Source organism: Cloeon dipterum, chromosome X (genome assembly GCF_949628265.1).
Source record: "Cloeon dipterum chromosome X, ieCloDipt1.1, whole genome shotgun sequence".
Taxonomy (NCBI): Eukaryota; Metazoa; Arthropoda; class Insecta; order Ephemeroptera; family Baetidae; genus Cloeon; species Cloeon dipterum.
The window spans coordinates 22,174,716-22,197,016 of NC_088790.1; the positions used below are offsets into that span (position 1 = coordinate 22,174,716).

At 40.8% G+C, this 22,301-nt stretch overlaps 4 protein-coding genes and 2 long non-coding RNA genes across 11 annotated transcripts in view; 1 reads left to right on the forward strand and 5 right to left on the reverse strand.

Moving 5' to 3' along the window:
• LOC135945657 (zinc finger protein ZFP2-like) overlaps positions 1 to 13,959 on the forward strand; it is a 26,701-nt gene extending 12,742 nt beyond the window's left edge. For 2 of the 3 annotated variants that reach the window (XM_065493480.1, XM_065493481.1), the window contains exons 3-6: positions 10,987 to 11,177; positions 11,254 to 11,741; positions 12,108 to 12,517; positions 13,255 to 13,959. In XM_065493480.1, the coding sequence (XP_065349552.1) occupies positions 10,987 to 11,177; positions 11,254 to 11,741; positions 12,108 to 12,517; positions 13,255 to 13,746 (1,581 nt within the window). In that variant the 3' untranslated portion in view covers positions 13,747 to 13,959. Of the gene's footprint in view, positions 1 to 9,674; positions 9,960 to 10,043; positions 10,116 to 10,170; positions 10,555 to 10,986; positions 11,178 to 11,253; positions 11,742 to 12,107; positions 12,518 to 13,254 lie in introns of those variants that run through there. The other variant, XM_065493479.1, reaches the window with a different exon arrangement.
• Positions 1,068 to 6,607, reverse strand: LOC135946687 (uncharacterized). Of its 2 annotated transcripts, XR_010575538.1 has the most exons (7): positions 6,412 to 6,607; positions 6,226 to 6,361; positions 5,957 to 6,161; positions 5,652 to 5,899; positions 5,358 to 5,599; positions 2,122 to 5,305; positions 1,070 to 1,904 (listed from the first exon to the last, which is right to left on the reverse strand). XR_010575538.1 is itself a non-coding variant. In XM_065495003.1 (6 exons), the coding sequence occupies exons 1-6, from the start codon at positions 6,451 to 6,453 to the stop codon at positions 2,267 to 2,269; spliced, it is 3,912 nt and encodes a 1,303-aa protein (XP_065351075.1). In that variant the 5' UTR covers positions 6,454 to 6,607; the 3' UTR covers positions 1,068 to 2,266. The 2 variants fall into 2 exon arrangements, 1 of the variants encoding a protein (XP_065351075.1); XM_065495003.1 differs by having other exon boundaries at positions 1,068 to 5,305.
• On the reverse strand, positions 6,669 to 7,575 carry LOC135946688 (uncharacterized). Its single transcript, XR_010575539.1, has 4 exons — positions 7,383 to 7,575; positions 7,087 to 7,321; positions 6,936 to 7,029; positions 6,669 to 6,871 (listed from the first exon to the last, which is right to left on the reverse strand). It is a non-coding gene; the product is annotated as an uncharacterized LOC135946688 (long non-coding RNA).
• Smu1 (Smu1 spliceosomal factor) lies at positions 13,187 to 17,422 on the reverse strand. Its single transcript, XM_065493482.1, has 7 exons — positions 17,195 to 17,422; positions 17,066 to 17,132; positions 16,557 to 17,004; positions 15,828 to 16,153; positions 15,122 to 15,565; positions 14,565 to 14,717; positions 13,187 to 14,512 (listed from the first exon to the last, which is right to left on the reverse strand). The coding sequence occupies exons 1-7, from the start codon at positions 17,218 to 17,220 to the stop codon at positions 14,414 to 14,416; spliced, it is 1,563 nt and encodes a 520-aa protein (XP_065349554.1). The 5' UTR covers positions 17,221 to 17,422; the 3' UTR covers positions 13,187 to 14,413.
• Positions 17,423 to 17,881: 459 nt separating this feature from the next.
• Positions 17,882 to 18,716, reverse strand: LOC135946767 (uncharacterized). The gene is made up of 3 exons (XR_010575542.1): positions 18,605 to 18,716; positions 18,432 to 18,541; positions 17,882 to 18,361 (listed from the first exon to the last, which is right to left on the reverse strand). It is a non-coding gene; the product is annotated as an uncharacterized LOC135946767 (long non-coding RNA).
• Positions 18,717 to 20,990: 2,274 nt separating this feature from the next.
• nAChRalpha4 (nicotinic acetylcholine receptor alpha4) overlaps positions 20,991 to 22,301 on the reverse strand; it is a 51,672-nt gene continuing 50,361 nt past the window's right edge. For all 3 annotated transcript variants that reach the window (XM_065492611.1, XM_065492612.1, XM_065492610.1), the window contains 3 exons: positions 21,749 to 22,043; positions 21,216 to 21,386; positions 20,991 to 21,148 (listed from right to left, as the gene is read on the reverse strand). In XM_065492611.1, the coding sequence (XP_065348683.1) occupies positions 21,134 to 21,148; positions 21,216 to 21,386; positions 21,749 to 22,043 (481 nt within the window). In that variant the 3' untranslated portion in view covers positions 20,991 to 21,133. The remainder of the gene's footprint in view (positions 21,149 to 21,215; positions 21,387 to 21,748; positions 22,044 to 22,301) is intronic.

Here is a 22,301-nt window from a genome sequence, read left to right on the forward strand (position 1 = left end):
CAAAACATGCAATAATAAACAAATAACATGTAATATATTTGTTTATTTTTTACGGTTTTTTAAAAGTTTAACAGTTACAATTATTATTTATTTCTTTTGCTGCACCTATACCGCAAGGAATTATAATTATTTTTTAAGTATGGGTTTTACGGTAAAAATAAATTTACCTGTCTTTTAAAACTGATTGATTTTTATTTTGAAAATGTATTTGTGGCAAAAATTCAAAAATATCTCAAAAACGGATTTACAGCCAGTTTAGATTGTTTTCAGACGTCTTTAGGCTGGTTGATATAGAATTAAATTGAATGATTTTTTATGCGTTTGATTGTTCTATGATTATTAGACTATTATGGAAAATTTGCCAATCGTGATTAGCTTCTGCTTGCAATTGCACGCTTTTTGCCTTGAACCCCTTGAACCTTTCACGCTTTTTCCGCCTTTAATAACAAATGATTTCTAAAATCGATGCAATCGTGCATGCAGGTCGAGTAGGGACGTGTGGGCGTTCGGCAATGTGCCTGTGGGATATCTTTTCGTTCCTGCTGCAGCCGCATACTACGGAATGACCCACGAGGAGTGGTCGAGTACATCAAGGAGAGGGCAAAGTGTACTGCACTGTCCGGACAACACGCCCTAGCCCGTGTATGAGCTAATGAAAAATGTGTAGACCTCAATGGAGCTGCTGTGTTTGGCGGAGCAGTTCGAGCTGGACTCGTCTACTAGAGTTGCAAGAACGAGTACTGGACGAGGAGGAAGACTAGAAAGGTGACGTGCTGCCAACAACTAAGTCCCAACAAAAGCCTAGGTGAGCTTCCATTTTTTTCTTGACTTTGAGTTTGCCTGGTTTTTTGCACAGCCGGTTGAAAAAGTGTCAGGTTTGCTCCTGATCAAGTCATAACAATAAATTTAACTAATTTTACACTTGAAAGTTTACCATGACCGGTGCATTTTGCTCGCCGTCAGATTGTTGGAACGGCCGGAGGCTTCATTTCGAGGATAATTTGCCGCACAGCGTGTGGGGAGATCGCCAGTGGTGCCAGTAGTTTCTAATGAAAGCGAAAAAGCGTCAGGAAGACGCAACAAATCGGCTCCTGAGAAACGTGAAATATTTTATATCCATCTCGCTTTTGTTAGTTGTGCCACTTATGGCTTTAGGTTTGGCGTGAAAGCAGTTTTATGAAGCCTGCAGAAGGGAAAATGCACAAGACTAGAGCTTTTTGCTTACAAATTATTTTTTTATTGTAACTTACAATTAGTTATAAACAAGAGATACGACTTATTAACTAGAACAAAAATCATGTGGGTCTTGTTTATAAATCCCCTGCTTGACCCATTAATTCTCTAGTTTTCATTTGATCCTTAATTCTCCTCTCTAGCCTCTTTTGCACTTGTTGATCTTGGATATGGAAAAGAAAATGAATTGGCGCGCTACCGTTGTTTGACGGCGTGACGAGGTCCAAATGCTCAAACTCTAGCAAGTAGTCAATGATTCTGCTTTCGCAGTAAATGAACGCCAACAGAATCGCACTAGTCCCGCTATCGTCCCTCACGTTAATGTCGGCTCCAAAATCTTTTACAAGTAAATTCACGATTTCGAGGTTTCCCTTTCGAACTGCAATAATCAAGGCTGAGCTTGCCGCTACGGTTTGATCCTCGTGGCTCATCAGACTGAGAAGCAACCTGACCAATTTTTTGCTGTTTCTCTCTATCGCCACCCCGAGTGGGGAACGAAAGTTCACGTTGCATTTACTGACCACTGCTCCCCGTTCAAATAAGTCAATCACCAGGTCAACGTTTCCTTCGTCTACAGCGTTACAAAGTGCTTCGTCAAGGCCACGTTGCCGTTGGTCAGGCGGATAACGCTTAAGGATGATGTCCAAATCTCTCTCGCCACTCCTGGCAGCCTGTTAGAGCAGTTAAATTATTTTAAAAGTCAATTTACAGTTGTTAAGCCTAAATATTATGAAGAATTGCATTTTCCCGATTCTTAACATTTTTAAGACAAATTGTAAATGTTATACTTTCTTATTTTTAAATATTTAAAAAAACATCGTCACTTGCCATTAATGAAAGAATGAAGCCATTGTAGGAGCATGAGCAGGAAATGTTTAAGTACTTTACCATTTCTTTTGAAAGAAATTTGACGACCGCTGAATGATTTCCTTCAACTGCGAGCATCAATGGTGTTCTTTCAGTTGCGTCTTTAACATCGATTTCTACGCCTTCGATCCCAAGCAGAAATTTAACAGCTTTAAGATTTCCCTTTTCAGCTGCGTAATGAAGTGGAGTCATTTGATAAATGTTGTCCAGCACGCTGGGATTCGCATTGTTTTTTTAAAAGAACGTTCATGAGTATTAAATCATCGTTCTCGGCAGCTATGTGCATAGCACCTCCACCTGAAAATGGCACGTGATCGACATTCGCGCCTTTCTGGATCAAATAGGTGATGCATGCCAGGTAAGGATTTGGCTCTATTGGTGTGCTAGCAGGATTCATTTCTGCTAGTCGATGAAAGAAAGGAGCTTCCATGTTGATTTTATCTTCAGGGAAGAAAGGATGTCGCTCCAGTTGGTTCTTATTTTTGTACCAATACTCTTTGCATCTCTTGGCTAGAACCACGATCGGAGTTTCCCCTTCCATAATGTCAAATTCTGTTGAAAATCCTTTCTCCAAGAAAACCTCTAACACTTTCTGCAAACGTTCTCCATCATAACATTCATATGTGAGGCCCAACCAAAATGCGTGTCTTCTAACATCTTCAGAATAATCACGATCTAACAAGTGAGCTAGACACTCAGATTGCGAGTGGAAAGCAGCTCTATCCAAAGCAGTCATAGGACCGAAAAAGTGCCGGTTTGGAAACCTCATGGGTACACTTTTTGCATAAATATCAGCTCCGTACCTCTCCAATAGCTTCAGCACTTTCAAATGCCCACTTGATGCAGCATGAATGTAAGGAGTTTCGTCGATTTTATCTTTAGGATCAACTTCAACATTTTGGTCCAGCAAATATTCGCAGCATTCTTGGCTGTTTCGTATGGTTGCGAAGTGCAACGGAGCACGCAGAACTTTGTCCTGTTGCTGCAGGTTAGCCCCCTTTTTATGAAGCAAAATTAAAACGTCAAGATGGTTATTAGAGCAAGCTGCGTGTACTGCAGTTCTTCCATCCTCATCAGCCTGGACATCTACCTGTCCAGTGGCGTCAATTAGTTCTTCCACTAGAGCAACATGACCCTCTCCTGCCGCAAGATATATTGGTGGGTAGCCTTTTCTGTCCTTCAGCACGTCTAAGTTATCGCCCATCAAAAAACGGACCATGTCTCGGTGACCTTCTGTTGCTGCAAATTCCAATGCTCTTTTTCGTAAATGGATTTTCTCGTTTTCGCTGTTGCACGCTTCTATGAAAACTTTAACGCAATCCAAGTGGCCTCTCTTGGCGGCAATGTCGAGTGGAATGTTCCGAGCATCATTTTCTCCGTCGGACAACTCGGGAAGCGCGGCAATAATTCTTTTTGTTATTTTTGATAGACCTTTTTTGGCTGTCAAATGCAAAATATTGCCTCCACCTTCAATCATACATTCAGGTGGTTTGAGGAGATCTAATTTTGCGCCTTTGTCCAGCAAATGCAGTGCCAAATTTTCGCTAGAAAAGCACGCTGCGTATAGCGGGTAGTAGCTGTATGTCTTGTTTTCATAATCATATTGGAACGGAGTATTCACCAGCTTGGTAATGTCTTCGAAATTGGATTTAAAACTGGCCTCAAATAAAAGTTGGAACAGTCTGGAATGCCCTTCTTTGCAGATAAACGCCATGAGGTCAGTTTTTTGTGACTTCAGTGTAGGTGGATCGCAGGCATTGTGTAAATGTGTAACCCTCACCTTCTCGTCTCTTGAGCTTCCCACAAAATAATTATCGATGAAAGCTCTCACTTGGTCAAACTGGTTCTTCAATAGAAACTCGCTCAGGTTTATACTTTCAATGTCCTCCAGGAAATCTTCGCGCTTTGGTATCCTCATGACGTTGTGACCGGCCTTTGAAAGAAATAGCAAGCTCACCAAGAACTCGGCGAATGTTTGGTGAACGAATATAATCGACTTGAGCTTCTTTTTATCAAAAGTCACTATTGCTATTCCAAGTTCATTAATGCGATCCTTATTTGTTATCCGGAGATCATCTGCAGAGGGCAAGTTATCTGGGAAGAAGTAGTTCATGGCCACTTTGGTCAGAAGTTCTAACTTTTCTTGTAAAACCTCTGCAAAATTTGGTGCGTTCTCGTCTGTGCCGCTGAACTTAAGCATAGCAGACCTCACTTTGTTGACCACGAAGTGATAGTACAGCGAGTGTAGGCCACCTTCCATGCTGCTGAGACGGTCAGCAGATTCTGCCATCATTTTCAGATGAAGAGGGGTTGCTGCGAACTCTTTGTTGATTCTTGTCAGTAGATCTTCACATTCCTCCCGGTTTTTGTACAGGAGGGTTCTGAGGAGATGTATTTGCTCTTCCTTGTTCATCGGCACCAAATCAAAAACGTTGAGCTTATGGACGTTATCTCTTATACTTTTTTCTCTGTAAACTCTAGTTGTGATCCACAACGGAATTTTCGCAGTGTTCATGTCACGCAGGTATTTTAATACCAAGTCCTCGTAGGAAGGACAAATCTCGTCAAATCCATCAACGAGAACAATTATTTTCTTTTGTTGAATTTGCTCAATAATATTTACATCATTATCCTTAAGCACGTAAGTCAATAATCGACGATACTCAGATTTTTCTTGATCTTCGTTGAGCAAAAATTGGCTTGCCTTGACAAGGTAAATGCAGACTATGAGAAACTCTGGCAGCTTCCCACGCAGCTGCCTGGCCATCTCCTTCGTGGCGGCAGATTTCCCGAGTCCAGCACTTGAACTCAGAAGCCACGCTCGTATCCTCCAGTTGTCCTTTGGACCTGAACATTTTGCGGTTTCTATAATCTGCTCACCAATTTCTTCAAAAGAAAAAGGATTTGCGTAGTCTTTCATTTTGAACGATGGTTTGATATACGCGTTCGAGCATGGTGGAAAATCCAGCAGTCGTGACAAAGTGCTCGACACCTGGGGCAACACACGGTTCCCAACAGCGCAGCGGCGGATGATGTTCACGATAGCTTCCTGCAAACTCAGGCCTTTCTTCAATTTCGGGTCTCTTAATCCATGTGCTAGAACTTTGACAAGATTTTCCTCCGTGTCATCACCGGGACTCCCCACTCCCATGAAAACGAAAATCTCGCTATGGTTGTTCCCATGAACAACAAAATCTTCAGCAGACTGTAAATTCCGATTAATATTAATGAACTTTAATCCAATAAAGCAATTTCACCTTTCCTACGAATAGCGTGTCCATATCATTTCCTTGGTCAATAAAAAAGAACAATTTTGGTTTCCCAGCCAGATCTTTTGACTCGGTGCCAATGAATGAACGAGTGATGTTGTTGACTAAAACCTTTTCCTTGTCTGACACTTTCAAGATTAATTCCTGGTCCTTATCTTCTCTCAATTTGGCCACAACGCAAATGGCTAAACTGCCATCTTCAATTAAGCCACAATCCGCAGCCATGGAAACTAATTTTTATTTGTTCAAAATAAACGAAAGAAATATATATTTTGCTCTCACCTTTCTTGACAACCTGTGCAAGCTGCACAATACTGTAAATCTCAGTTTCAAAGTCCAAATATTGAAAGCTCATTTGGAACTCCGTAGCCTGTATTAAATGTTGTTGGTCATGGAATATCAACGCTCGGCCCCTCCTGAAAAGTATCCTTTTTTCCGAGCGCCAGGTGTAGAAATCCTTTTTTTCCACAGTTACTAGTTGGGAGGGGTCTGTGATACACTCTCCGTCATTTTTCTCAACGACTGGACACCTATAGAATTAGATTTTTCAAACTATTACAATGCAAACCAATATCGTTTGTTATTACCCATAAATGGTGAATTTCTTGTGTTTAAAATATTGAATTTGAGGTGTCTGAGCAAAGCTGCCGTCCAATGTAGACCTGCCACAAATCCGTCGTTGCACTCTATTTAGAAATATTATCAAATCCGTGTCGTTGCTCATGTTTATTAGCTCCCTGCAGAATTCAGTGACCAGCCACGTACCCTTTTCATCAGTGTTGGCCACATTGGCTTAATAAAAATTAATCAATACTAAATTAATTAATTAAAAATTCCAGGATATTGTTTTACTCACCTTCTACAGTGGAATAAAAGATAACAAAATTTTCGCTGTTGGGTTTTGCGGTTATCCACATTGATTTTGAACCAACGACGCAGGTAGTTAAGGTTTGTGTCATAAGACGGAGTTCGCTATTTGGGCCCCGACACGACTGCAAGAGATGAGATGTCATAAAAATCAATTTTTTAATCCAAATCTTACGCCGAAAACTAATATTTTGAGGCAGTTGCTCAGCTTCGGCATGTTCTTCTCGTGCAGGCCACTCCACACGTCAGAAGTTAAGTAGTGTTCATATTTCGACTTCTTAACATTGGAGTCAGTCGATAAGTGGTCAGTGAAAATCGTTCCATCGCTCGCGCCATGGGATAATACAAACAGGACGAAAGCCTCCGGTGCTTGCGCTGTATATCAAAAGTTAAAAAGCGATTCGATAAAAGAGATTTTAGCTATGCCTTTTTCGTCCGCTCCGAATATTTCGTACAACTTGTTCTCCTGGCTGAGGACACCCAATATCTCGTCTCTCGATTTCGAGGCCATCTCTCTAAACTCACAATTTCTCCTTGAGAACTCTTCTCTGAGGATTTTAACATCTTCTTTGTTGCTGGTTCGGCTGTCGTCGCCGAAATCGCTAAAATCATTGTGCACCACCAGCGTCCACACCCTGCAATCCAATTTGTTATGTTACACACACAAAGTGTTTGTTTTAATGAAATCCCTCTGCATACCTTGCCGGACTAGTGGAACCGTCAAACACCCCTAATCCGCACTTTATTTTCTCCATTTCCCGGCCTAGTAAGGGACGCAATATTTTGTCTTAGACTAAAACATAGTCAGTTAGATAACTTTTTGTGAGCAATATATTACTGAAATTTTTACCTTTTTATTTCTATCTGAACGCTTTCAGTTGAGTCAAGAAACGGAAGTAAAATCTCTTTTAAAAAGCTATTTCATAAATGTTATTCACAATTAGTAAACAAACAACCGAGATAAGAAGTCTGTGATCATGAGCTGAGGCCGTTGAGTCACACCGCGAAATCACCTGGGAGGAGATTTCTCTAGAGAGCTTATCTGATTATGAGATAAGCTCTGAAATATCAACACACGACCTCTCCTGAAAAGTATGGAAAAAAATCAGTTTCCGCCGAGTTACACATTAGCTCACAAGATCTTACGAGAGAAAGTATTGGTGGCAAGAAATTTAATTCGCGGTGAAATGTAAATGTGTACTTTTTCCTTATAATATTCCCTTACTGTCCTCTGTAATTATAAGGCTGTAACACACTTCTCTTTTTTCTCAACGACCGGACGCATAAAGAAGTAAAATTTATTTATATCGAAATCTATAAACTATAAGGTCTTATCTGATTAGCTCTTGATTCCGCCAGCGCTATGAGCGAGAGATTAAAAATCTGATACCAGAGCGACTCGGTTGTGCGCGTGAGGAAAAATACAGTGTGTCGCAGTGAAAAGGCCCCTGCCGCCACCTCGTGGCTACTGTGCTCCGTACAATGGCAATTTTTGCAAAAACTTCCTTAACGGTACCGGCATGGCTTGGTACAACATCAGCCACGACAACTCTGGCGGATGGCTCAATGAAGAAATCACTACGGGGCTCTGGGGCGAGATGATTGATAATCTGAAAGAGCCATGTTGGAGTGTGGCAGCACTTACTTACTACCTTACTTCCCTTACTTCATTAAATGTTTGAAATTTTTATATTTTATCTCAGTTAATATTTTAGGTTTTTATATTTTTGGTAGTTAATTTTTTATAATAATATATGATTTTAAATAAAAAAGACGCCGATGGCATTTAGTCACTAATTTGTACTGAAATAATGGAAATTAATTAAAATATTTGAACAAATAATATTACTTCGCTAGACAAGTAAAAAAACTCTATTCTTCTTTAGAAAATATATTATTTGATGTTTATTCTTACTAATAAAAATACAAATTCAATCACATACCATGACTTGTATAATGTATATAATATATTATTATTTTTTATGCTGATTTCAATGTAACATTAAATAACATGTATATTTTACAGTTTAATTCGGGCTCGATTATTCCAAGGAAATTTTTTTTCAAATGGCTGATTGTGAGTGCATCGTTTTACAGAAATTTCTGTGAACGTTCGCGTTCCCGCAGTACCAGCAGATCCTTGAGGGCTGCCCATGCCCAGTGGGGCTGCTTCTTTGTCGCGAGGACTACCGTGGCTGTCAAGGCGGGTTTTATTAAAAAATCTTTTGCTCGATCAATGTTACACGCAAGTTTTCTGGCAAGCCTAGCAGAAATTAAGTCTTGATCATTCGGTCTTGATTACTGTGCATTTACTTAGCGCAAAGGTCTCAATTTCATCTTAGGGTCGCAGCAATAATCTATTCTATCTTTTAAAAGGTGTGGAGGACACCAAAATATCAGACATATATTAAGGCACTGAAAGATAGTCAAAAGGGTCAAAAGTGTATGAATATATTTTTAAAATTATTATAACATGTACATTCTTTCTGTGACTGCTGGCTAGAAGAAATTTGCGAGCTGACGAAGAAAAATTTTGCGACGCTCGCAGAGAAGAATTGTAAAAGCGCTGATTAGTACCGTGTTATGGGGACCGCCGTGCAGAGTATGCAACCTGCACGGCAGGTTACCTTTGCTCCGCCCTCGTCGCTGCAGCAGGTAACATCATATTATGCAATAATTGCCCTGCAACGGTCGAGCACGCAATTGCCCTGCAGCGACGAGGGCGGAGGAAAGGTATAGCCCGCCGTGCAGGTTGCATACTCTGCACGGCGGTCTCCATAATGTAAATTTAAGTCGCGACTCGCGAGACTTTTTATATTGTCCCAAAAATAAATGTATGAAGACAAAATAAAGGTGCCATCATATAGGTGAAGTCGAAGCAGAAGAAGTCAGTTAGGTTTTTTCATAATAAAAATTTACGTCTATACAGAGAGGCTGGTTCAATATATTTTCGTATCAAAAAATATGATTTACTGAATTCAATTAAGTTTTAAAACGATTGGAATAATTATTTTTCTCTCAATTTTTTGTTGTTTGAATTTGTTGGAAAAATTATATTTATCATAAATCTGCATTATAAAATTTTGAATTTGATAAAACTCGCATACTTACTAGAACCTCCAATAATTGTGAATTGTGCCGGCAATTTTTTATAATTATAACGTAAAATAAAAAACCGATGTCATTGAAGCAAAACACATTATTCCTATATTTTTTAATTAAAAAGCAATAATTTTAATGACCAAAATAATTGTATTTCTCTTATAACTCTTACAAATCATTTTAATTTTTAACCGTATCATTAAAATTGACAATTTTTACTCTAAAATAAAATAATTAAATTATTGTATAGTCCTATGAGTCCTACAGTCTTTCGCGCTCAAGCACAGGGCAACCATTGCGCATGCGCCCGTCATTCCTTGCAGTGTAGGAGGAGCCATGTTTGTTTACATCTCTACTTCAACTAATCTGGAATTATTCTTTATTTGTGCTGAACAATTTCTTGACAATTTCGATCAGAGCAGCAGAATTTTTCATTAGGTTGCTCTGGCTAGGAATTTAGCGTTCCCTAATGATTTAGAAGCAAATAATTCGATTGATGATTTGTGCAGAATTGACTCATTTATGTCGTTCCGTCGAGAAAATTTATCGTCAACAGACGACTCACATAACATACCGTATTTAAAACATCAATACATAATCATGTTTTAGAGCGTTAAAAACGTAAGTTGGCGTCAAAATTAAACTAATTGTAGTTCAATAGTATTTACAACGGGCTGTTGTAAATGACTTTACTAATAATTCCAGTAAACCATGGCGAACGAAAGTTGGGAGATATCCATTCAAGTAATGGAAGAGTCTCTTCAGCCGCAAGAAGAGGTAAATAATAGATACGAGTTAAAAATCGCTCTTTGACTTCAAGTGTTGTCCTCAGATAAACGTGGAGCAGGAGGTGGAGCCGCTGTTGTCGGCGGAGCAGTTCGAGCTGGACTCGTCTAATTGTAAGGAGGAGGTACTGGACGAGAAGGGCTGGACCGACCTGAGCTTCCTGTGTCGCATCTGCGCACAGGAGACGGCCGACGGCGTGCAAATATTCGGCCCCGAGGGCCTGGATCTGCATCTGCCGGAGATTATCGCCTTGTGCCTGCCGATAAAGGTGTACAAGGAGGACGCCCTGCCGCAGATAGCGTGCAGGCCGTGCCTTGCCGCCGTCGAGCAGGCCCACACATTGCGCAACACGGCCCAGCAGGCAGACAGCAACCTCAGGCGGATCCTCGGACTGCACGCCAAGAAAGCCGACGACCCGCTGACCCAAGTAGTACGCACACATTACACTTAGGTCCCTCCTCGGGCGTTTTAAATGGGTGCAGATGGGAAAATCGCTATTTAATTTATATTTGAAGGATATGAAACGGATCCTATTTCCTGCAGAAAATCCCTGTTTCGGTTTAAACCTCGATAAAATATTATTCAATAGTTTTGTCATATCTGATGTGCAGGAGGAACAGAGTGTGTGCCTCACTTGAACAGTTTTAGTTTTTTCGCCACACAATGATGGGTCTGTCTGAAATAGGCTTGTCAGCTCACTCTCATAATTCTTGAGGGGACACAAGCCTATCTCAAACCAACCCAATTAATTTTTGTGACAGTTCAACGATGATGGACTCCACAGCTCCTCAGTAATTCTTCTTGACACAAATTTTTGGTTCCTAAAAGGGGCGAGAGTTGCTGAAAGTGACTGCTTTGACAGGAGCTGAGCGACTGCAAGAAATCGGTCTGCGAGCTGTGCCGGCAGAATTTTAACGAGGAGGTGGTGCCGCACGTTATCACGATAGGGGCCATTCCGAGTGAGGTGCCGCCTGACGAGGACGAGGAGCCAATGCACGAGGAGGAAGACTGTAAAGACGTGCTGCCAACAACGAAGTCCCAACCAAAGCCAAAGTGAGTTGTTTATCAATCTGTCAGTTGTCCACGTCTGGGAAACTTTCTCTAAATATTCATCTGCAATTTTCTGCAGGCGGCGGTACAAGACTCGGCAGATGGAAGAGCCGGCGCCGCTGAAGGAAAGCAAGCTGCGACCGCGTAAAGGTCGGCAGCGGCTTGTGGCGAAGGAGGCCGTCGCGGGGGCGGCCACGGGGGTTGAGGTGGTGTGCGGTGAGTGCGCAGCCTCGTTCCAGCGGCGGGAGCAGCTGTCGCGGCATGTACTGGCGCAGCACCAACGCCACTTGTGCCCGGCGTGCGACGCCAGTTTTGAGACGCATGAAACGCTGGCCGAGCACTCGCTGGCGGAGCACAACAGCCCCCTCGGCCCCCAGCGCTACCACCACCCACCGGGCACCCCCATCGTCTGCCCCCACTGCCGCAAGCAGTTCAAAAGCGTGTCCGGCCTGTGCCACCACGTCGACTCGCTCCACCTCAACATCCCTGGTAACTTCCTCTGCAACCAGTGCGGAAAACCGTTCTATGGAAAGAAGAAGCTTGAGCTCCACATGATGCGTCACACAGGTTACTGTCACAAACAATATCAAAGAAAAGGGTTGATTGAATTTTCGTCTGCTGACTTCAACTTGGCAGAATTAACTATTATTATTTGTTTGACTGAATGGTAAATCTGTGGAAATTTTTTTCATTCCTCTTGCCAAGCCTATGTAATTTAGGAGTACTGAGGATTTTCTTTTTAATTTGAAAGTTGTCCCTCATTGTCACACGCACAGAAAAAAGACGAGAGCCCTATAAAAAATGTCTAACTGTATGTATGACCCTAGATTCGCTGTTCTTTGGATCAAGCCCTGTCAGAGGAACTCTTAGCAAAATAAAATTTTTTAAATTATAATATTGAAAACGTTCCTTAAATTTTTGTTTCTTTCTCAGGGATCAAGACAGTGATGTGCCAGGACTGCGGCAAAATGTTCTACAACGAGTCAACGCTGAAGATCCACTCGGAGATGCACTCGGTGGCGCGCAAGTATATGTGTGAGCAGGCCGATTGCGGCAAGACGTTCAAGCACTGGCGCAACCTTTACGCACACGCGCACACAGTGCACGGCCGCAAGTGGAATTACGCGTGCGCAGCGTGTCCGCAGTCTTTCAAGACAAGCGAAGAGGCGGTTGCCCACCTGGCCACCCATTCGCCTGAGGAGCGCCAGGCGGCCGAGGCAACCACCGATGGCCAGGGCTTCACGCAGGTCTCGCCCTACGAGTGCCGCGTCTGCTTCAAACGCTACAACTCGCAGCTCCACTACGCCAACCATGTCCGCACCCACGAGCAACAACAGCAGCAGGTCTGTCCTACATTAGACACTAACAAAATCATTTTAAATCCCTTTTTTTGCAAGCTCAAAATGTTCATAAACTGAAAAAACAAATTTTCTTATAAACTTCACAAACAAAACTTGTTAATTAATAAAATTTAGAGAAATATCCAAATAGATAATTTAAAAGAGGATTGTTACTGCTTTTCCTTGCAAATCATTTACAAATTTGTAGAATAGTCAAGAGGATCATGTGTAAAAGCTTAATTTGCACAAGTTTAACTGTAAATATTAATAGAAACCTTTGGTTTCGTAATAAGCATTGTCTTAAATGACAAACATCTCTAATTTATATTGCATTCTCACTATTTTATGAATTTTTGCATTTTCCCAAGATGACACTGCTTTTGTAATATTTGATAGATCTTGATTTGATGATTTAAAATACTCACGAAAGAATACACATGACCATGTATGTATTTTAACAGTTAAAATATCAACGCGCGATAAAACACGCTCGCTGACAGGTTAGTTTCATCTCCTGATGGCCGATCCAGCATTTATTTAACTTACATCCATTTTAAATCAAATATTGTTGTACTAATAATTTTTCCGCGAAAACCTATCGAAACTCCATGTCTGGAAAATAATCTTATATTTATTTGTAGAGCAAAATTTGATCCGTCCTAAGAAGACAGATCTCTTTTCCGACATGCTACACACTTTGTGAAAAATTAAGCCTTTATACAAATTTAATGGTGTTTCAGGCGGGTAGTGCATGCGAGCAGCGCAACTTTGAGTGCCCGACGTGCCTGAAGCGTTTCAAGAGCAAGCACTACCTCAAGATTCACGAGGGCGTGCACATGAGCATGAAGCCATTCTGCTGCCAGTACTGCGGCAAGTCGTTCATAACCAAGATGCTGCTGCAGACGCACGAACGCATTCACACAAACGAGACGCCGTTCCGGTGCGACGTGTGCGGCAAGGGCTTCCGCGCGCAGAAGAAGCTGCAGATCCACAAGCGCGACGTGCACGACAAGATCAAGAACTTCCTCTGCCTGACGTGCGGCAAGGCGTTCTCGCGCAAGAATCACTTGGACGCGCACATCCGCACGCACACCAACGAGCGGCCCTTCCAGTGCGACGTCTGCGGCCAGGGCTTCAAGCAGGTCGGCGACATGCGCAGACACGTCGCCAGGCACCAAAATGCCGCCCTCAAACCCACCTTTGGACAAAATTCAGTTCCTCAGGTGCTTTGAGAGTCAAATAGAAGTGATGGTGAATTTTTAACAGTTTTGTGAACTATTTTGCACGTGGTGTGCTTTTTGACATCGTCAGTACAAATTTTTTGGACTAGAAGTTTATCGAAATATTCTACGCTGAGAGACTCGTTCTAGCTTCTTTCAAACTCGCTCATTCAACTGGGTTCGCTGATTCTTGTCATCGTAATAAAATAAAATTTTAAAGACGGACGAATATGGCTTGTTAATTTTCAGTAACTACCATCCCCTTAAACGCCTTAAACTGAAATATCAATTCTTAAAACTTTATAACATTGGATAAACTGCATTAAATTTGCATGTTAACCATGGTGGAACTCTTGCCATATATGAGATGCAGAGAAAGGGTTCTATAAAGGTACAATTTTAAGTATACAACGCTTACATATATATTACAAAGCTCTGAATGGGATTCAAAATTGAATTTTGTGACCAGTTTGCGATCAACAAAGTTGAATCCGTCTCTCAAGATTTTCTTTTTAAGCAAGAATGTTTGCTGCTCCATCTCATTCAATAAAAAATTTAAATTCGACAAATTTGTCTCATATGATTTAATTTTAATTACATGTTAGGGGAATTTTCGCATTTAAACAAAATCTGGCTAAAAGTACACGACACACGCACGCACACAGTCTGAGAATCGGAATCAAGGCTTCCACAGACGCAGCATGCCGTCCTCGCTGTATGTGCAGATCAGGTTCTGATGGGGATGGTGCGACAAGCCAATCACGTCCTTATCGTGTACCTGGATAAAAAAAAATCAAATTGGGTTTGGCTAATAGCAGAATATTTCTCACCGTGAGTGTCCTCTCAAGCTTTCCGGATGCTGTGGAAAAGCAGTAGAGCACCATGTCCTCGCCGACACAGTAAATCCACTCGCCACGCGGCGACAGCGTGCAGCAAACGAAGTCTCCACCCTCTCTCTTGCCAGACGTGAATGAACGCACAATCTAAACAGAAATATTGAACTTCAGTTAAAGGCACACAGGACCCCTTTACGTGGCAACTTTGAAGGGGTTTGTTGCAGTTTTAGTGTCTGATTGTGAGGGAAGAGTGATGACACAGGCTGCACAATTTGAACATAATGGACCCTGTATCAATATCACACTTGATCCCCCTCCAAAGGTGAAGGTAGACTTTTGAGGGTTATTTTTAAATTTCGGTCTCACAAAAGAATTGATACGGACTCTAGCAACCACATTGAAAGATAAAATATTACTTAAATTTCAGCTCTGGCTACTAATGGGGCATGTGTGCAGTTTTGATATCCAGTAATTTTGGAAATTAAGTTTCTTTGTTATTCCCCAACATTGTTAGTTTACCATTTGAATATAAACATTATTTCTGTAGTTACCTGTCCCTGCATGTTCATGATGGTGACCGTATTGGAGCGGTTGCAGACGACAAAGTGCTCAGGATTCTTGGGGAGGAGGATGACAGTGTTGACGGTGGTGTCGGCGAGCGAGCCAGACGCGACGGCGCTGCTCGTACCGCCAAGTGACTTGAATGTGGACGTGCACTCGGTGGTCTTGACGCTCCACACTTTTACGGTGCCGTCGGACGAGGCGCTGAGCACGCTGTGGCCGTCGGCCGAGAAGATGGCCTCGTTCACGAACGACTTGTGCCCACGCAGCTCCTTCAGGCACTTGCCTGACTTGAGTCCGTGGATGCGTACGCTCGCATCGAACGACGCCGTCAGCAGCTGGCTGTTGTCCCGCGAGAACTGCACGCATGTTATACCCTGCGTGTGCGCCCGCTCCAGACGACGCAGACACTGCCCCGTCTGCACCTTCCACACCTGAAACAGAAATGATCATTTTTATTTCTACTTTTTTAAGTAGCGACGATTTTCTTGCGGCAAATTTAAAAAAATCCCTACCTTGTACAAAAATAAATTTTTTTAAAAGATATGTGATGCCCAATTTCTTGCTAAAAAAATTATGTGCTAGATTAAATTCATCTTTCTAAACGTTCCAAATAACGTAATATAGATGGACATGAAATATTAACTTGAATAAGCTTAAATTGAGATATTATGGTCAAAAGAATAATTTGCTGACCTTGACACGGCCTTCCTTGTCCCCTGAAGCGAGCATTTCAGAGTCACGGCTGAAGGCGAGGCACAACACGGCCGTCTCCATGATCATGAAGTTGTCTTCAGCCTGGCACTTAAGGTCCTTGCGAATCTTTCCGGTTGTGAAGTTCCACACCTCGATGAAACCATCCACGCTACCTGTCACAAGGTACTGCCCGTCTGGAGAGAAACGTGCGCACTCCACATGTGACTTCTGCCCAAATTTGATCTGCTTCGACATCTGCGTTGGGTATTTTTCCTCCTCCACGTCCTTGATGGCCGCCTTGCCGCGGAACAAATCAATTGTCGTCCCTGCAATTTTAAACCAGTGACGTTTTTTTAGATACAATTTCACATTTCAAACTTAGAAATAATTTATTAACACGAAAGTGTAAAATGCAAAATCATCAAATAATATTAGAGAACAATAAATTTTATTTTGGCAGCTTCACACAATTTTACAGTATATTTATCACAGTTCAGAAAATGATAAAATGCAATAGGCAATTTGTTGATCTTTGTTCTCGTTCTTTGATATAATTATGTCTGTTGCACAGTACTCTCTCGTGTTTAATATATCATTCATTCATCACCAATATATTAATTTGCTCCTATTTTAGAATATTCTAGGAAAAAATCTAAAGAAAAAAAAAAATTTAAAATCCTAATTTTTTAAATTTAATTATTGATTTATTTTTAAGAAAAAAATACTGACCTGGAGGGAGGAGTCCCTGATGCTGTTGCCACTTGAGCGCCTGTCCAAGCAGTGCGAGCAGACGCGATGAAGGCACGACGGACACCTCTCCGGACAGCGCCTGCGCGATGGCCGCGCGGCGCTTCTCCTTGCTGCTGCCGTCAGGGTAGGCCTCGCGCGGATCGAAGTACGACCGGCCCAGCATGCTCTCCAGGTGGATATACCTGTCGGGCTGGTGCTGCTTCATCATGATCATGGGGTCGGTCTGCCTGAGCAGCGACCTGGCGGCGCCGAGCTCGCGCAATTCAACCAATTCGAGCACCACCTGCTCGTATAGGTCGATCAGCTTCTTGTCCGGCAGCTTCAGCGACTGGATCTGCTTGAGTACCGTGTCCCAGTGGCCGTTGTTGATATCAGACACGAAGCCGTCCACGCTGTCCACCGTGTTCAGCGACACGCCTGTTTCCTCCTGAAATTATAAACCGCGTTCTTTTGAGTCTGAATTGGTTTGGAGAACGGTTTTCGTTTGCCTGTAGCGTTTGCAGCGTCCGGTACAGATTTGACTCCTTCAGATACTGCTGGATCAGCCGGATCACACTGAAAATGAATTATTATTACAATTACACCATACGACAAAATTTTGTGTTTCACAAACTTACTCTGCACTTTCGATTTCGATGGACATTTTCTAAGCCAATCAAGTAGACAATTAAGATGATTTTGCACCCTTTGCTCCACTTTTCGACACCCGTGGATTCAACCAGTTATAATTTTTATCTTTAAAATTCTATTTTCTGTTTACTTTCGCTGAAAATAGAAAATAAGTCGATCTCGTCAGTGAAGCAGCGTTTGTTTTGGAAATAGATTTAGAGAGCCGGCTCGCCGCTGGCACCGGGAGCGCTGCAGTCAACACCAACAGGAGAGTAAGAAATGGGGAGGATTAAAACCGTGGAGTACTCGGTGATTCATATAAGAAAATTGCATCCAACCCAACCAACCGCTGACTCCGCTGTATGCATTTCATTTTTGTTGGACTTCGACTTAAGCGTAAGACCCGCATTTAAGACAAAATAATCAGGTATCTACGCCAGACAAGACATTTTATTATTTTAAATAGATACACATCAGTAAAATAATTTTATTTATCCTCCATTCATATACAAAATAACATTGTATGATACACAAATAGTTGTCCGTGAGTGAGACATAAAGTACTAAAGAAAATAAAAAATATATGTATTTAATAAATTTATTATTAAAAATTATATTCAAATTTGTGATCGAGTTTTTTAACTCTCAAAATTCAAAAAAAAATTAACTGTAAAATGTACAATCTTCAGCCACCACATACACTTACCGGTAAAATTTTATTCTTATGGAAAAAACTAGTGAGCGAGAGAAGTAGTTTTTGATAAAAGTATTATTGTGTAACAAAATATAATTATTACAAAAAATTACTACTTACGGCATTGGCTGACGCACCACCCTGCTCTGAAGTTTTATTTTTTGAGGGTGCTCTTTGAACAAAATCATTTTCAAACTTAAAATTCTGAACTAAAAGACAAATTTCCATTAGTAAAAGTGACATTTCAGTGGGGTTTTCAGACAGGAAAAATGTTACAAAACTCTCCACACAAATGATTTTTACGATTATGTTTACATTTTTAATTTGCGTTGAAACTTATATTATCATAGAAATTACACTCATAATTTCAAATAAATGAAAATAATCGTCATATAATTGAAAAATCCATAACTTCTTATCAACACTATATATTAAATTTTAGGATGCCATTTTTTGTATCCAATCAATGTAAGGGCCGATTCTGCAACAAAAGTCAGAGTGTCACGAAAGTGAACAAATCAGAAAACCATGTGTGTTATTTGCTGGCATACCTTGTGTACACGATGGGTTGCGACGCGTGACAAAGGTCAAAACCTGGTGCGATTGCAACAAGGGTAGCAAAGCCTTTGTCTGAAATAGTGACAGCGCCACCTCCTCCCACCTGAATTAAAAATATGTATTTTCAGTCGGCTCAAAATTTCGCTTTTCTCTTATTCCAACTCACCTGACAAGGAATGCTGGTTTCCACGCACATCTGTTCTCCCTGCAGCTTAAATTGCACTTTTGACCAAATTTTCTGGCACGACGCTTGGTTCATTATGATCACTTCCGAGTAGCTCAAAGTGGAATCTATCGAAAGGGTTTTAATATAGCCTCGATAAAATAAAATATCAATAATACTTTTCAAGTTTGAGGCTGCCAAAAGAGCGGTTTTACCCGCGTAACTTTCGTATTTCTTTAGAGCGGATGGCAGTTTCACAATATCAGAACTGTAGCCTGTGAAAGAAATTTAAAGCTTATTCGACTAAAATTTCGATTGGTTTAGAATTAAAGAACAAACCATTTGTCTCGATTTTCTGTTCAGACCTCAAAACTGCCAAATCTGCTGAGGTGACGCCGACAAAGGGGAAAATATTGTACTGCGGGTGCGTGTAGATTTTCTCTATTAAAACATTCTGCCTGGTCCCGAGTAGCACCACGTCCAAATATTTGGCATCGTCACTTTACAAGCAAATCATATACTTTAAATAAATTTTAGACAAAAAAAATGAAAGAAAAGCTCACACTCCATAAACGCAGGATGCTGAAGTTATGATGGCATTTGAGCTGAAGACAGCCCCTGAACAATATTTTCCATTAGTCCCGTTAGCAATTCCTACCATAAACGGAAACTGGTTTGGAGTAGCTAACTGAATTGCTTCTGTTGAATATTCATCATTAGCTTTATTAATAATTTTTAATTTCAAAATTTTATACCTTTTGATACATCTATTGGAGTGGCAGCCAGTGCAACAGAAAGAGCCTTAAAAACAATAATTAAAATGTTTAAATTCACATGTTTTCAAAATAATGTTCCTTTGCTCTTGAATGAAAAATTTCTTGGAAAATGATCCAACGCTATTAATGTCATTACGTGTTGATAATTATTTAACAAATTAGAAATGGTTATCAGATTCATGAAATTAACTTTAATAAGACTTTAAAACATATGTTTTTATAGCTTCTAGTATATTTTCATGACTTGATTAAAAAATTTAGTATGAATAAGTCATACAACACTTTTTATTTTAACGTTAACCGTGTATCACTTATTTTCCAGTTCAATTGCTGTTGAATTTCCTTCGTGATTTATAACAAATTTCAAACAAGATACTTACTGCAAACACTGTGCAAATCAGGGAAATCAGCCGGTTCATTGATACCATGATGCGTGTTGCCTCTTCGTTTAGTCTAACAGCAGACTGTTCCGCTGGTAATCCAGTTTGAGTTATTTATACGTTCCTAATATTGCCGACGAGGTTAAGTTGCTTTGGCGGCTTATCCCGACCTTCCCGCTGGCATGCTGAATGCGCCAGCATGTCTCTAATTACGGGGAGCAACTTGCAGGTGTGTGCTAGACCCGGCGCGTTTGTATGTGCGTAAGCAAATTTAATTTCGCGGGTAGCTGACGCTGGCGACCACCCATATGCTGAAATGATTGCTAGACGGATTCAGGAATATCGCCGTGACGTCAAGTACAGGAAATCAAGGAAAGTTCTGACGTCTGAAATCGAATTATCAACTATCACCAATTAGAAAATGTAATTCAATTCACTATCAACGTTATGGAATTTACTATCCAACATGAAAAATATACTTTATGATCAGAAAATTCTTCTTAGTGATTAACACCACGGATTAGTACATCCAATGCAGCAAGAAAATTTTTTGAAATTAACTTGATATTCTATTTTAAAGATTTTTAAAAATTACTTTCGTTGTCGCTGATTGAAATTAAGTTTCAATCAGCCCCATTTTTATTTTTTGTCAGCTTTTTAACGGTATTATTCAGTCTTCCTTCTGAAATATCGTGATGTATCATGCTGAAAGGCGAATTTCCCTTACAAAGACGCAAGTTGGATTGTGAGAAGTCAAAATTCAGCGCTGAGAACATGGCTTAACTCTGTGCAATGATCTTTCATTAATTTAAATCCGCCTTCTTTTTAATATCACATTTCTGGCTATTGTTTGATCTGTGTCCTTTTGATAAATATTTCGATTAAAAATTGCACAGTGAAGTAAAATGATTCATAAAATAATATTTTTTGTATTTAAGAATGACACTCTATTCAAAATTGTAAGAAAAACTGATTTTTCCTGTTGTCTTTGTTCAAACATGGAGGGTGAAAATAAGATGGAAATTTTTCCGAGGAAAAAATGCTTTTTCGTCCACAAGGAAATCCAGTGTCGGATTTCCACGATGAGAAGTGCAGCAGATGCAGGTTGCGTCACAGCGAGCAAGCCAGAAGAGAGCAGGAGAAGGAAGCCGTGATGCTGCGGTAGGCGTTGGACCAGTTCCCTCGCTGACGATCGAATGAATGAGTTATTTGTCCAGGTTTAAATAAAATGAATTGTTATTGCCAACAAGGATTGCACGCATTTTATTGAAAACATCTTAGTCTACGAAATCTAAAATATATTTTATTTGTTCTCAAAGTGTACGGAGCTAACACAAAACACAAACTAACAACAAATAACTAAAGACTCTTCTTCTTCAGATGATTCTCCTCTGAAAAGTTAGAAAAATAAAGGTTTAATTATCGCTCATTTGCGTCCATAATGAGACAGTTTATTACCACGGTAGTGGTGGCAAATTCTGAAAACTTCTTGTCGATGGGCACGCGGTCGTCGTAAAGCGTCGGTGCCTGCAGAATGATGCCCGCGGTGCCCACCAGCACTGCCAGCGTGAAAATCCAAAGGAACAACCGGTCCAGCACCATCGCCACGTATTTCCAATCTTCCTTGACCTATAAAACATTGTTTTTTTCTATATTATACATAAAGTCAAATTTATAACAAGCACAAAACATTTAAATTTAACTTTTTTCATTTTAAAAATGATTTTGATTGTTAAAACAATAATTTATTTTTTGTATATATAGCAGTTTTTATATATATTATAAAATTTAAATATAAAAATAAATTGGGTTTTTGTGTTTTCTATAATTATATCTTTTTGTTAAGTTTTGATAAAAATATTAAATTTATAAAATCCGTGTAGCATTGGCACCATTGTTAGATTAATTTAAAAATGATTTCTTTTAGGGTCATTTTTGTTCATTAGGATTGCTGGGATAGTGTAAAACTTTTATTAAAAAAAGTAAGGTACCTTAGTGGATTCTTCGAGCATGCGAGTGTGCTCGGCGATGAAGCGGACGCAGAAGCAGGTCTTGTGCACTTCCGGCGGGCAGTTTGTGTGCGAGAAGGCGGGGTTGTTGAGCACTGGACTCTTGTCTTCGGCGTCGTCGGCGGCCACGCCAGGCCCCATCACGGAGTCCAGGGGCGGCGGGGTGAGCACGAGGGGCGGGGAACCGGGTGGTGGCCCGGGTGGTGGCCCGTGGATTTGGCAGCTGCCCCGCAGAGACCCCGACGCCGAGAACTCGGGCGGAAGGGGCGCCGCCATTCTGCACAAATTACAGGTGGTGAAAAAATGGAATTATTATAAAAAAAATACGTGGTGCAAGCAAAAAAGCGGTAAAAAAGCAGCCAAATTAGGTTTATCAACTGCACACGTTTTCGACAAATCAAATTTCGACTTTATTGCCGCTGACATCGGCAGAAAAGTTATTCTTTCGGTGCAGCACATGCTGCTGATCGATCGATTTCATTTTTCAATGGCCAGGCGAGATGGGAATTATTAATTGCGAAAACTTTTCTCTTGT

Coding starts and splice junctions, on each gene's coding strand:
- Smu1 (XM_065493482.1), bottom strand. CDS start 17,220: ATGTCCATCGAAATCGAAAGTGCAGA. Junction 16,154..16,556: donor TCAGGGACTCCTCCCTCCAG/GTCAGTATTTTT, acceptor TTAAAATTGCAG/GGACGACAATTGATTTGTTC. Junction 14,513..14,564: donor AGCTTGAGAGGACACTCACG/GTGAGAAATATT, acceptor TTTTTTATCCAG/GTACACGATAAGGACGTGAT.
- LOC135946687 (XM_065495003.1), bottom strand. CDS start 6,453: ATGCCGAAGCTGAGCAACTGCCTCAAAATATTAGTTTTCGGC. Junction 6,362..6,411: donor TCAAAATATTAGTTTTCGGC/GTAAGATTTGGA, acceptor CATCTCTTGCAG/TCGTGTCGGGGCCCAAATAG. Junction 5,900..5,956: donor AAGAAATTCACCATTTATGG/GTAATAACAAAC, acceptor CTAATTCTATAG/GTGTCCAGTCGTTGAGAAAA.